General features: G+C 45.3%; 1 protein-coding gene across 1 annotated transcript; it reads left to right on the top strand.

Moving 5' to 3' along the window:
* Window positions 1-6,086: 6,086 nt before the first annotated feature.
* Window positions 6,087-7,698, top strand: LOC117049659 (FSD1-like protein). Its single transcript, XM_033154464.1, has 2 exons — window positions 6,087-6,600; window positions 7,662-7,698. The coding sequence occupies exons 1-2, from the start codon at window positions 6,143-6,145 to the stop codon at window positions 7,696-7,698; spliced, it is 495 nt and encodes a 164-aa protein (XP_033010355.1). The 5' UTR covers window positions 6,087-6,142.
* Window positions 7,699-14,754: the final 7,056 nt, after the last annotated feature.

The following is a 14,754-nucleotide window of genomic DNA, read 5'->3' as shown; positions in this document are numbered from 1 at the left end:
ATGAGCAATTAAATAGTCCTGAGATGGTGTGTTTGATGTTGTTGTTGATCATACAAGGGATAGAGTCATTTGCACCCTTTTGCTAACAGAACTTGCCCATCTGAACTGGGCATTTGCGTTGAAGATGAGGAACTGGAGAAGCACAGTGCCCTCCTGGAAAAAAGCCCTTTCATTTAGACCGGTTAAAATGCCCAGGATTTAAACCCAGTAATTGTAACAGATTAATGACACACCAAAGCCTCGGGGGAAATGCCTAACAGCCAGTAGGTTACACAGAGATGTGGCTAAGCGGTCCCCACTGCGTCTCACACAAAGCTGTGGGAATAAGGGGTTGGGAAGTTTGTTGCCATGAGGCCGGCAATGGCCCAAATGTCCCCTTTACTGCGTGCATTGCTCACTGGTTGCTATGTAAGGGTCAATTAAATGTTATCTGCAGACACTTGTTAGTGCAGGCAATCGGGAAGAGGTCCTCAGAGGGCCCCCATGGAAGGACCATGGCACCAGCCAGGCAGCCCTGGGGACCTGGGCTTTGTTTGCTTCTCTCTCATATGTTAGAGGCCAGCGCTGCTGCTATGGTCAGGCTTCTGAAATTTTCTGCTGGAAAGAGTATTCTACAGAGGCATCATTGAAACTGTTCTCTGTAATTCTATAACAGCTTGGTATGGTACAGCCTCCAAGAGAGACAAGAAAAGGCTCCAACGAGCTGTAAGAATTGCAGAAAGGGTAATTGGTGTTAGCTTGCCTTCAATAGAGACAATTTATGCTACCCGAGTTAGGAAGAGAGCAGAGAGAATTGTAGCAGATCCTTTACATCCCGGTCATCATCTGATTGATTTACTTCCATCTGGACGTCGCTACAGGACTTCATATACAAAATCGGCCAGGCACAAGAATAGTTTTTCCCCTTGTGCCATTAAATTGTTAAATTCGCAGTTGTATAGCTTAAGGGGAGGTAAAATATGGGTGGGGTTTCTTTGCTTCTTTGTATTGTGAGAGGAACAGTGTCTGTATGTTTACATTGCAATGTAGCCGAAACAAATTCCAAGTATGTTGGAAAATGTACTTGGCCAATAATAAATTATTCCTAAATTATTCCTATTCCTATTGGTCTTGCCAATATCCTGCATTCAAACCTCATCTCACACCTATCCAAGTATGTGTGTGTGTGTGTGTGCATCTATCCATCATGGGAAAGTTAAGAGAGAGGCATATTCAGGACAGTGCATAGAAACATTTGAAATCCTAAAATCAATTTCAGCACCACGAAAACATGGCTTTCTGTAGCCCACATAAATTTTGCAGATTCACAGGGATTATGAATTTTGTATAATTTACTATGCAATTTTACTGTTTTGCATAATTTAGTCATAGTTTATTGCCAGTCGTGGGGAAAGAAGTTCTGCAAGATCCTTCCAAGCAACTATAATCTTATTCAGCCACCATCCTGGCTATTGAGATTTCACCAGACATGGCTCACACCTTTCCAGACCTTGCAACCATATCAGGTAGAAACATGTTATTTTAAAATGAAGCCTGTGGTCAGACTGCTTAATTTTGTATACAGTGCCACATTCTGCATTTTTTCCTGTGCTCCCATGACATTTCAGCATATGTCCAACCTGGGTTATTTATTCCTTAAAATTGCTGGTAGCTCTGTTCACTTCAGCACCAGTTCAGCATTTTCGGCGGTAGAGTTCTCTTTGGGTAGAGGTCACATTTCGCAGTTCCCAGTGACTACCACTTGTTCCTCAAAAAAATTGCTCAGGGAGGGATGATGGCCAGATTTGATTTTTTAATTTTTTATACCGCTCAATATATTAAAAATACCTCTAAGCCATGTGCAAAAAACTGGAGCAACGACAGACAACTTAAAATATTGCAGAAGTACACAACTGCATATAGAAATGTTCCACAGCTGCGTCCCACTCAGCTTCCCTCTTCACACCCAGTTCCAGGTGCAGCAGGTGTGTTGCATTTCCCAGGAGGTCCAGAAGATGGGGAAACCCCCCCAGCTCTTTCTTCACCCTCTGTCCTCTCCGCCTCTTCCAGTTCACCATTGCTCCTTCCACCACAAAACGAGAGGAGGCCCAAGATACCTGTGCTGTTATTTCAATTATCCCCCTTTTCACCACCTAGGTCTCAAGATGTGCAACATACAATATTTAAAACATAACTCAAAAATCAAAAATCAAAATAAAATCAAAATAAAATCAAAACATCAGTAATTTAAAATCTCACCATGGTGTCTGGAGCATTCACTCACTTTGCCCAGGATGTCAGATTAATAATAATAATAATAATAATAATAATAATAATAATAATAATTATTATTATTATTATTATTATTTGTACCCCGCCCATCTGGCTGGATTTCCCCAGCCACTCTGGGCGGCTTCCAACAGAAATCAAATACAAAAATATCACACATTAAAAACTTCCCTGAAAAGGGCTGCCTTCAAGTATTTTCTGTATGTCAGGTAGTTGTTTATTTCCTTGACCTGTGATGGGAGGGCGTTCCACAGGGCGGGCGCCACTACCGAGAAGGCCCTCTGCCTGGTTCTCTGTAGCTTTGCTTCTCGCAGTGAGGGAACCGCCAGAAGGCCCTCGGCGCTGGATCTCAGTGTCCGGGCCGAATGATGGGGGTGGAGACGCTCCATCAGGTATACAGGACCGAGGCCGTTTAGGGCTTTAAAGGTCAGCACCAACACTTTGAATTGTGCTCGGAAACGCACTGGGAGCCAATGTAGATCTCTCAGGACCGGTGTTATGTGGTCCCGGCGGCCACTCCCAGTCACCAGTCTAGCTGCCGCATTCTGGATTAATTGCAGTTTCCGGGTCACCTTCAAAGGTAGCCCCACATAGAGCGCATTGCAGTAGTCCAAGCAGGAGATAACCAGAGCATGCACCACTCTGATGAGACAGTCCGCGGGCAGGTAGGGTCTCAGCCTGCGTACCAGATTTAAAAGAGACACCTTGATTGGAATTGAGCAGTTTATACGGCACCACCTCTGACCCAAGTGGAACAAATCTTTAAAGGGGCCACTTCTAGTAAACAAGAAGCAGTGGAATATTCTCTCATTGCCGCTGGCACCCGCTGGCTCAGAAAGCTGTCTGATGTGGTCGATACCCTGTGTGACGTGACATCCTTTATGTTTCTACATTGCCACAAAGGTGTTGGGGGGCATCCTGTAACTTTCTGCGTGGCACCTACCAGGTCAGAACCAGAGCCACCCAGATTCTGCAGGTTAGAAGGCAAGGCGTGGAACAGTGTAATGCTATTCTAGGTAGACCCCGACCGGGTGAAAGAGTGACCCCGTTTACCCAGAAGCCTTTGCGTTGCCTGTTCACCGGAACAGCTCTGTTCCCCTTGCAATTGAATAACTGACAAAATGGTCATGGGCTGGTGCGTTCCCTGCCCCCTCCCAGGGAGTGGGCAATGTGACAGACTCCTCTGTGGGCAAATCCCAGCTTTTTCATGGTAAAAAAAAATGGCATTGTACTAAGAAGCCCTAAATTTGTTACAAACATGCTATGATTTGGCAGAGCTGAAAGTCAGTGGAGGAGGAGGAGAATGGAGGATGAGTCACCCAGTCTGTGGGGAACTTGATTTTGCTGTCTCTGATCTTACATTGCTAATTAATGCTTGTTCAATATACAACCCCAGCCCTGTTCGTGCCTGGCTGAGCTAATAGGAGAGAGTTAAATCTGGAGTGTTCATTTCAGACCGAGGAAACTCCCACGTGGAAACCTGCAGCTTTGGTGGAGGCTGCTAATTTATTCTCCCCCTTTCAAAAGCGGCCTTAAAAAAGCACTGCGTCGGCAACTGTAACTGCACCAAAGCCTCTGTGATCAGATGCCTCAGCCAAGCTGCTAGGTGCATGTCTCCAGGTCCTTGTCTAATCTCCTCACATCGGGAGACCAGGGATGCTGCACAAGGCAGAGCGCTGGTGGCTGTGACGTCTTTGGAAATTGCTCCTGCCTTCATTACCGGAGGAAACCTTCCCAGATGAAACAGGCCGTTTGAGGGCAACAGGCAGAGAGGCTGACAAGGCTTCGTACAAGCAGCAGCCGCACTAAATCCAAGCTCTTTCCCCTCCAGGCTGCAGCCCTTAAAGGGAAATTGCTGGAAAGGCAACCGTGTGATCCAGGGCGAGGTGGAGGGCAGCAGGTGGCTCCAAAGAGAGGGGGAGAGAAGAGAGCAAGGCACATTTCCCAAAGAACTACAGTGTGGCACTCATTTTGCCTGCAGCCTGTTAGGATGGTGGGGTCGTAGAAGGCAACAACTGATTGGCTTGCAGGAGAAGACCAATCAGGCTCCAGGAGGGAAGAAGAATCAGCCAATCAGACGGGACGCATTGTGTAAATAATGTATATAAAAGCCTGAGGTTTTTTGGGGGGTGGAATTTAATCACTGTTTTACAAGCTGCAATAAAGAGCACGAAATCACTGCAGGACTCCGGGTATATTTCAAGCCAATACTGCAAGCTGAGGATGGAGCCTGCGCAACCTCTTCTCCCTGCTGCTGCTGCTGGACCTGCAAAACTCAGGGCTTCTCCACATCTGAGCATTGTTTTGCTGTCAATCCACTTTCCTCCCATTCAGATCAGACTGGAGTCGTCCACACCTCCACGTCTTTGCGCTTGCGTATGAGGAGCCACTTTGGTCCTTCCTGCTCATACCAGAAGGTGCTCCTTTGGGTCTTGTCCCTGCCTTCTGATTTGTTGAATCAGTTATGCCAATTAAACACTGATCGGGCATGTGCATGGATAGCCGTGTGCTACGGTTGCCGTATTCAAAAAGTGAGAATCCGGACAGAAAAGTTGTTGAGATTTTTTAAAAAAATAAGAACTCCTTAAAAACTAAAGTATTTTACCTATTTTTTAGGAAAATCACAAAGCGTATCCTCCCTAAAAGTTGCAGTGAGACCTGGAGACTGACCTCCTGGTTGTGGGTGGGCCTATTGGATAGCCACAACACCCGATGGGTAGGTCCCTTGTTGCTGGGTTTAATCTGGCTAATGGGTTGCAGCCTAGATGGATCGAGGGACCTATATATACCTATGCACATGACCCACAGCTTCCTCTTTCGGCTCGTGCATCGGAACACCCGCCCACCTCTCCCTACTTTTAGGGCATTTTGTGATTGAACTTGCTATGCCATCATGTGTCGTCTGTCGTTGGGACAGGGGCACGGCAGGAATTTTCCCCGCTTGGCTGATTGGCTTTTGCCATTTGGGTTTCGCCTGCCGCGTAGCAAACCGTCACAACTTGTAAGGTTGCGGATAGGCACTGGTTCAGTTGATAGGGGTGGCAGAAGGGTCTCGCCATCCCTATGTGAAGGGTATTCCGTTAAAGGAATCTGGGGGCTCAACTTGGTTTGGTCAACCCCCGAGAGTCTAGGGGAGCATCTGGGGGGTGAACAGAGTCTGTTCCCGGGCTTTTCACCTATCTCAGGTGTTCACCCTTGGTTGACCTATGACAGAGCTCTGGGTCAGTGCTACCTGCAACGGTGTAGGGAGCTAGTTGAGCCAGAGCCTATGCAACTGCTTACTTTTCTGTAATCAATAAACTAGTGGCCTAAATTCTGCCAAAAACCCAACCCAAACTAAAATGTGAGTCAAATGTATGTTTATTTAGGGGGGGGGAGGTCTTTGGGTCTGAACATGCAAAACTAAAAAACAACACTGACAGGTTTTTCTGGACATCTCAGCCGCTTTTCGAAAAAATCTGCCCAGACACAATTTTCGAAGAGCAAATCCCAACTATGTCCGTTGAATTCTGGATGTACTGCAGCCCCAAATATGTGCACCTTGTTTGGTTTTGTTTTTTTTAATCCCCACCCAGGAAGCACACAGTCAGACAAGTGTAAATTCTAAGCAAACACTTTTGGAGTTTTCTGGTTTTCTAGGTGCAGGATTCAACTCACCAAAGGCTCGAACAATCTGATTATTTAAACCGGCAATGTCCTCTAAATCTGGGGCAAGGGGATGCCATTGGCCATGGTTTGCTTTCAAACTTACTCTAAACCAGAGCTTTCCAAAGAGCATTCACCGTCAGGGCGCAGGGAGGCGGTTCGGCCTTCGTCCTCTCGCTGCTTCCCCCCTCACCCCACCCCCTGGGAGTAGCGCCTGCTCGTCCGCACCATGGAGGCGCAAAAGGAAGCTCTGCAGAGGATTATCTCCACATTGGCTCACAAAAATGATGAAATCCAAAACTTCATTGAAACTCTAAATCACACTTTAAAAGGTGTACAGGCTAATTCTTCCAATGTAATTGCTGAGTTGGATGAGGAGTTTGATGGCTTATATGCAATACTCGACGAGATGAAGGAGAGCATGTCAACTAGTATCAAGCAAGAACAAGCTCATAAAACCCAAGAACTTCAGAATCAACTTAGCCAATGTAGTAACGCTCTGCAGAATTCTGAAGAACTATTGGAATTTGCTGCTCGTTCACTGGACATAAAGGAACCTGACGAATTTTCAAAGGCTGCCAGACAGATCAAGGATAGAGTCACAATGGCTCCAGCGTTCCGCCTGTCCTTGAAACCCAAAGTGAGTGACAACATGATGCACCTGATGGTGGACTTCTCTCAAGAAAGGCAGAGCTTTCCAAACTCTTCATGTTGGTGACATACTTTTTAGACATGCATCATTTTATATTTACTATATAAATATATATATTTACTATATACTATAAACCATTCAGATACCTTTCTGTTATGAAGCTGCTTAAAAATGTTCTTAATAAACAGCAATCACATTTGCAGCTCTATGTAAAGACCATCAGGTCACAGTTGTCTACACCAGCTTTGGTCTTGCTGTAATAATGAATTATCTGGGATTCTGATTTGCTATCTGAGTTTACCACCTCTTTATGCAGCGAGGAAAGGAGATTTGCTGTCCTTTCTTTGGCACATAACTAACAAAGGTCAAATCTCTGAAAACCAAAAATTGGATTTGGGGACAAGGATATTGTAGTTCAACAGTGTTAATGTGAAAACTGATTTGTAAAAATGTTATACGAGAGAGACATTGCACTACCCTTGTAGATCAAGAAAATCTTTAATAAAATATTTTTTTTAAAAAAACTGTGTTAATGTGGTGTAAGTTTATTAACCACTGCCTGGCCTAGATGTTGAGATGCCTGGGCACTCATATATATCAGCATCATAAACATATGATGTTTCAGACTCATAACACAGCCATACGACAGTGGTAACTCTGGCTGCAAACGGGATCCGTTCCGGAGGCGTGATTTGGCGCTTCTGCGCATGTGCAAAGCGTGATTTAGTCTACTGCGCATGTGTGCGTACTGAAACCTGGAAGAAACCTGTTCTGGTACTTCCAGGTTCGGCACGTTCGTATCCCATAGCGAACGCAACCCGCAGCGAATGCAACCCGAGGTATGACTGTATATGAATTTAAATGGCATATATTTCTTGGACACTTGTAAGAAGCACTGCAAAATAATCTCACAACTGGGGTCAAAATTCAGAGGCCAAATTAGTAACATGATCTCTATGATTTTTAAAAACCAAAACTTGTTTTGCAAGGTGACAAGGAAGATCTTAACTTGATAGGAATGTAATTCATCTTTTCTGTAGCTAGCATCTTACGTTAGACGCTGTCATTTCCCCCTCGCATGATGTTTCATCCTCAGCTCAGTGACGAAGGCCTGTGGCAAGTTATTGTACTGAGCTGGTAGTATAGGCCGGGCCATTTATTTCTGCCTGATGATCCAATGATGCTGGGACAAAGACAGGGGCGTAGGGAGCTGCTTTGCTGCCCGGGGCAGCAAACGCGGGGGCACTCCCCTGGAGGCGGGGTGCCGCTCCCTAGCACGCGCAGCATCCCGGGTGGACTGCGCATGTGCGGACATGTGCAGTCCACCCAAGATGGCAGACATGAGCGGCTGGCACCCCTCCCAACCGTGAGACGGCGTGACAAGTTTTAAGGCTGCAGCGCGTGCTGCTCTACGCGCCGTGCAGTCGCGAGGGGTGCCGGCCGCTCGCGCCCGCCGTGTCGCACAGTCGCGAGGGGTGCCGGCCGCTCGCGCCCGCCATCTTGGGTAGTGGGCACTAGCAGCCGGCACCCCTTCCATGCAGCGGCACGGCAAGTTTTAAGGCTGCAGCACGTGAACAGCAGCACAAATGCTGTGCTGCTATTCGCACACTGCAACCTTAAAACTTGCTGCGCGGTGGCGCCGCCGATCGCGGGGGCGGGGCGCCGCCCCGAGTGTCACCCCCGCAGGGCGGTCCGCCCCCCATCCCCTTTGCTCTGCCCCTGGACAAAGATTTGCACAGTGTATAAATAATTTCATAAAGTGAGTACTGTGTAGTTGAATGTCTTCTGGTATTATATGCAAAAACTACTTATTGAACTTTTAAATCTCAGTTCTTCTGGACTTCACTCACCAGGAAGTTTACTCTTGCCACTCCTGCATTACTTCCAGGGTGGGCATGTCTTGACTTTGACTATCTGGAGGAGCCAGATTCAAACTTTCATTCAAACTCTTTTCCTTGATCATTGCAGATTCAGTTTGGTGAGCCGAATTACAACGCAGCATGCTTCAGAGGCATATATGTCACACTCTGGCACATATTTTCCAGTGGTTATGCCACACATACCTCAGAAAGGTATCATATACTACCGGCCGATACCGATCCTCAGCTGGTGTTTCTGGAAGTAGCCCTTTCAGATCTGTTTGAATAAATTCCATGGTTTCATAGACTGTGGCATTTCCCCTAATGGTTTTTCTCTCTCATCTTGTTGGTACTTTATTTTCTTGGCAGATAAGACAAATGCACCCATTGTTTGACATCCTTTGACATGCCAGGTCAAAAAAAAAATCTGTCCAACACCCAGCCAAGAGTGGTTTTTCATACCCCAAGTGTATGAATCATCATCATAAAACCATCCAAGTTCTGTTCTCTGTAAAGATGCTGGCATAACAAATAAGTTTGTAACAGAATCAGTGGATATTTTTTCCCTTAACGGGGCCAAATCTCCCCATTCTAGGTCTCTTTTGATACATCTGTTGGCACACAATAAGCTTAGCCAGTTTGGTCACCACAGTGCTACTAAATTCAGAGTGTATGTAATGATTAAAATATGCAAAACAGTCATATCTAACTTAAAAAGAGGATGCTTCTCAGATTTGGGGGAATGGTGAAAAAGAAATTGAAAGGGCAAGTCCAGAAATTAAAAAACCTCTAGAACACAACAAAGTGTGACTGGGGCAAACCAATCAGATGGGTGGCCAATATATAACAACAATAACATTATTACAGTGGTACCTCGTGTTACATACGCTTCAGGTTACATACACTTCAGGTTACAGACTCCACTAACCCAGAAATAACGCTTCAGGTTAAGAACTTTGCTTCAGGATAAGAACAGAAATTGTGTTCTGGTGGTGCAGCGGCAGCGGGAGGTCCCATTAGCTAAAGTGGTGCTTCAGGTTAAGAACAGTTTCAGGTTAAGAACAGACCTCCGGAACGAATTAAGTACGTAACCAGAGGTACCACTGTATTACCAAATGTGGGGCAGGTAGAGATTTGGCTGCAGAAGGAAGTATTGACCTCCCTGTGCATCAGATGATGTGTAAAGAGTTCACTGGCCAAGTTTGGTGGTTCTGCCTACAAGAGACCAGTTATAGACTGGTGAAGAACTCATCAACATAAGCTTAATCCAGACATGGAGGAGTTGTGGGTTGGTGGTTCATTGAATCATGATGATGATGATGATATCCAACTGCTTCTGGATGCATTGCCCTCCCCTGCTAAGCATCAAGTTCACAAGTTGGGGTACTTTAAGATTCAGCCATCCTTAAAAACGTTCAAGTGGAGTTTATAGCATAAAGAGCTTTCTCTACGAATTTTGGTTGGTACATTAACTGCACCCTGTTCTGGACAGAGATCATTCATGATTTGGTGACAGCCATGTTGTACTAGTGCAGTGCAGCTGCCCTTGGAAAGTGTTCAGAAAACAAGCAGTTTCTTAATCAGGATCCACCTTGGTGAACATCTCTCTTCAGATCTTATGCATCTTCATTGGCTTTCAGTTTGTACCTAGGTAAAATTTGAGGCTTTGGTTTTTATCTTTAAAGCCACAAATGGTTTGGACTGTCTTCGCCCGTATGGACCTGCCTATCAGTTAAACCTTCGCCTGAAGCTTTTCTAGGTGGCCTTGATTTTCAGTGGAAAATTATCCTGGTGCCAACATTTCCCATGGTAGGTTAACCTCTTCACTCACACTTTTAACAATAACTATCTTCACTCACACTTTTAACAACAACTATTTGTGTTCAGTGGTATTTTTAGTCAATTTTTAATATAACAAAACAAGCCTTTATATCTATTTTAAAATCCGCTTTTATGCATTTTTTGGGTTAAAACTTTCAATGATGATACTCTATTGTGTTGTGCATTGCTATCCTATGCAAGTTTACTCAGTCTCAGTGTTCAGTGGGGCTTACTCCCTAGTAAATGTGTTTAGAACTGCAGCCTTAATTGGAGTTTTGTTCACTGCCTTAAAGGCTATTTGCAATGGAAAGTTGGGATATACATTTTCTAAATCAGTCAGCCAATACATTTCCATTTTTGCACCAGCTAATGAAGCAAAACCACTGGATTTTAAGCTAAAAGAGAACATCTATTTAGCATTCACCCTTTCAAACACACAGGGAGTACAGAAAAGCCTCCCTTGTAGCTGAGGGATGGGGATAAATTTGATTCACTTCACATTTAAAGACAAGGTTACTGAATTTGCAGTTTTCAAAACAATATGCAGGCTGCAACACCGCCATCTTTCAAAAGTTGCACTTTCCCAAATGTTGCCATGCAGTTCTCCAGCCTGGTAAGGTGTGCTAAAGTTCATCTACTAGGGTAGAGCGTGCATGGTGAAAACAACTTGCAAAGACATTTTATTAGGGAAAACCACTTTGCAAAAACATTTCTATTAGGAAAAATTGCATACAAACGTGTGTATATATTAGGAGAAATTCACAGTAAAATGCTGATGAATTTCCACAATGTCTTCTTTTGAAAACAACAGTGGCAGAAACTGATGTGGAAATGCGGAAAACTGAATTTAAGACTGGGAAAATGAGAAACTGAAATGGATATATTCAGTCATCCCTGTTGTGGGACTTTCTTCCTTGCCAGGCTTCCCTGGAACGCTTTATTTTGGGTTGGGCTTTGGAGTCTGGAGTTAGGCTGCCTGCAGATTGGGGTGATCAAGAACTTGCTATATTTCTTTCACTAAAACGAAATTTAAAAACCTGCATGTTCTACGTCTGATTTAAATAACTATTACTCACTTTATTTTTTATTTATAAATAATTTTTATTTGGTTTTACAAATTCATTCACAGTCAAATTCATCTGTAATAAAATTTTGTACACAAGATTCTTCTGAATCTCAAGACTTCCCTCCTCCTCTCCATGGGTTCTTTGAATAACTTTTCAAACTGCATATTATAAGTCCATCCAGTTTACAGTCCTCCATTGTGTCCAAAAATCTATGAATCATTGCAAGAGTTATTTAAAACCTGCTAAAGAGTTCAAGTGTTTACAGTGGTCTTTCAAATATAATATAAATTTGTCCCATTCTTTGTTGAAGTTTTGATCAAAACTACTACTCACTCTCAATAGGCTGTGAACTTTTACAAAGAGATAAAAAAATATGCTCCAGAATGAAGTAAAATGCAAGACCAACAGGATGTTATGGCCCAATCCATGTGCTCACCCAGGGCTGTGCTTCTGTTGGGAAAATCGGGGCACAGCAGAAGCTAGTGTCTTTAAGAAATGTGGTTTATCGCACACATATTTACACCTGGGTTGGAGAGGGACGTGGGTGGCGCTGTGGTCTAAACCTCTGAGCCTAGGGCTTGCTGATCAGAAGGTCGGTGGTTCGAATCCCTGCGATGGGCTGAGCTCTTGTTGCTCTGTCCCAGCTCCTGCCCACCTAGCAGTTCGAAAGCACATCATAGTGCAAGTAGATAAATAGGTACCGCTCCAGTGGGAAGGTAAACAGTATTTCCGTGCACTGCTCTGGTTCGCGGCTTAGTCATGCTGGCCACATGACCCGGAAGCTGTCTGCGGAAAAAAGCCGGCTCCCTCGGCCTATAGAGCAAGATGAGCACTGCATCCCCAGAGTCGTCCGCGACTGGACCTAACGGTCAGGGGGTACCTTTACCTTTACCTACTTTGGAGAGAGTTCAGAACAGAGCATCTCAAGAGGGGCTTGTAGCCTACAGCAGTACAGCACTGGAGTCTGGGGCATCCTGCATGCCATCTCCATGCCTCTGTCCAAGGCTGCCATGATGGTTCTGCCCTGCACCCGGAGTTCTGGCTCCACACTTCTCCTTCTCAAGAACACCTGCTCCAAGGCAACTCCTCCTCACCTGCCCGCTTGGCCTCTGTTTTTTTTCCAAAAAGGGCACATTTTTCCTGTGCGGCATCACGGCTCTTGTAACCTCCCCCCCCTCGCAACTCTGCTAGCCCTTCTCCTGACTAACACACAGCTGGGAGAAAGGACAGCACTTGCAAGCTGAATTGTTCTTCAATGGCCTGGCACTTACAGGTAGTTCTCCTTGTGTTCCTCAGGGCATTGCTGTCAGTGATCTCCTGAACAGGAGAACTGGTTCAGCCTGTATTTTAAATCTAATGTCTGGTATATTCCCTACAATACTCCAGGTGTTATCTAAATTCTACCATTTGTTAATTTCTAACATTCACTAAGGCTTGCAGCTATGGGTGCCCTTGCACCCCCAAACTCTGTTACCCCACACCTGTACCGTTATACAGTGGCCATTCTTGTTTGATTTGGACACATCCAAAGGGGGGGGGGGTGGAATGAGCGCTGCCATTTGCTGCCACATTAGCTGTCCCTGTGGAACTGCCCTGCCAGATTGGAGTGAAAAGTGCACAAGGTCTACACAGGTATCTGAAGAAGTGTGCATGCACACGAAAGCTCATACCAAGAACAAACTCAGTTGGTCTCTAAGGTGCTACTGGAAAGAAAGGTCTACACAGGGAGTGATGATTCAGATCGGGTGTTGTGTTGGGTATGATCTAGACCAGTGGTTCCCAAACATTTTCAGGCATTGTTCTGAATAGTGTTTTGTATGACCCACTAAGAAGAAGAAGAAGAAAGAAGAAGAAGAAGAAGAGTTTGGATTTGATATCCCGCTTTATCACTACCCTAAGGAGTCTCAAAGCGGCTAACAATCTCCTTTTCCCTTCCTCCCCCACAACAAACACTCTGTGAGGTGAGTGGGGCTGAGAGACTTCAGAGAAGTGTGACTAACCCAAGGTCACCCAGCAGCTGCATGTGGAGGAGTGGAGACGTGAATCCGGTTTACCAGATTACGAGCCTACCTTGGGGCAAGGTTATAACAGAATAAATTTCAAAACAGTAACAATTAATTGCACATTTATTCAAAATCCAATTAAAACTATTTGGTTTAATTAATTAAACATAATTGATGAACTTGATCCAGTGATATCGGCTTCTCAAAGTCTGATAGTCATTTAGCAAGAGTCTTAGATACCACATTTAGTAGCTACTGTTCAGTAAATTCTTAATGCAATGGATGGGCTTGATGAAGTGATACCAGTTTCCCAATGTCTGACTTAATGTCACTTAGCAGCAGGGCATACCTAGAGGGTGGTCAGGCTGACCTCTGCCAAAGGCGCAGGTCCGAGAGTGTGTGTGAAAACAAATCACACCTCTTCTCTGTGGCTTGGGGTGGCTAGGAGCCCATCCGCCCATCTGCACTCTCCCCAGGCCACTCCTGAGCTGCTCTTGGTTGCAGAGGAAGTCACTGGCAGAGGGTGAGAGGTGACTGTCAGGGACTGGGCAGAGGAGGAATGGTGGAGACCCCCTCCCCATCCAGACCCTTCCAGGGAGGAGGAAGAGGAAGACAGTATAGATTTACAACAGGGGTTTGAGGGAGGTCGCATCTCAGAGGCACACGAGAGGAAAAGTTGGGAAATCATAGGAGAGCCAGAACAACACCCAGCTATTTGTCATTAGAAAGCATTCTAGACCCTCCATCTCCCAGAACTCGGCGAAAGTAGGAGAGCAAAGAGCTCAAAGACAGAGGACACTTAGCAGCACCTGTAGAGGAGATGATGATGATGATGATGACAAATATGGAAGTGAGAGAGATGGGGTGGTGGAGGAGATTCACTCAGGGCAATGCCATTATCCAAGAGGCTGGATTCTATAGCCTCTCTCTCTAAAATTTGAAATAAAAAAGGGGCTGTAAGAAACTTTTCTTTGTCTTTATACTTTCCTGGGCAACCAGCCGGGAGCAGCTGGCAGCACCCTGATAGCGATGAAAAGCAAACCTTTTTATTTTCTGGTCCATGGGGTGGGGGAGATGCCAATACATCTCTTTGCCAAGGGCACAAGGAACAGGGGGTACTGATATAGCTCCTTGCCAATGGTGCAAGGGAACCTAGCCATGCCTCTGCTCAGCAGGAGTCTTAAATCACCACATCCAGACCCCCACCCTGCCACCCCCTTGTCTCTTGGTGCTCCCTAGGTAATTCCACTGCCAACGTTGGGAACCACTGATCTAGATTATGGAAGAGGAAACTGTGGCCTTCCATATGCCGTTGTCATGACTCATGACCCAGATATCATGCACTGTGTTGTGGAGGACTCAGAGGAGGGCAGCCTCTGGCTCTTATTGAAACAGGCCTCCCTGAATTACCAATATTGGATAATTATCAGCCAGTTTCC

This window comes from Lacerta agilis, chromosome 7 (assembly GCF_009819535.1).
Source record: "Lacerta agilis isolate rLacAgi1 chromosome 7, rLacAgi1.pri, whole genome shotgun sequence".
Classification (NCBI taxonomy): Eukaryota; Metazoa; Chordata; class Lepidosauria; order Squamata; family Lacertidae; genus Lacerta; species Lacerta agilis.
The sequence above is the reverse complement of the archived record's forward strand: the minus strand, read 5'-3'. Positions and strand labels throughout refer to the sequence as shown.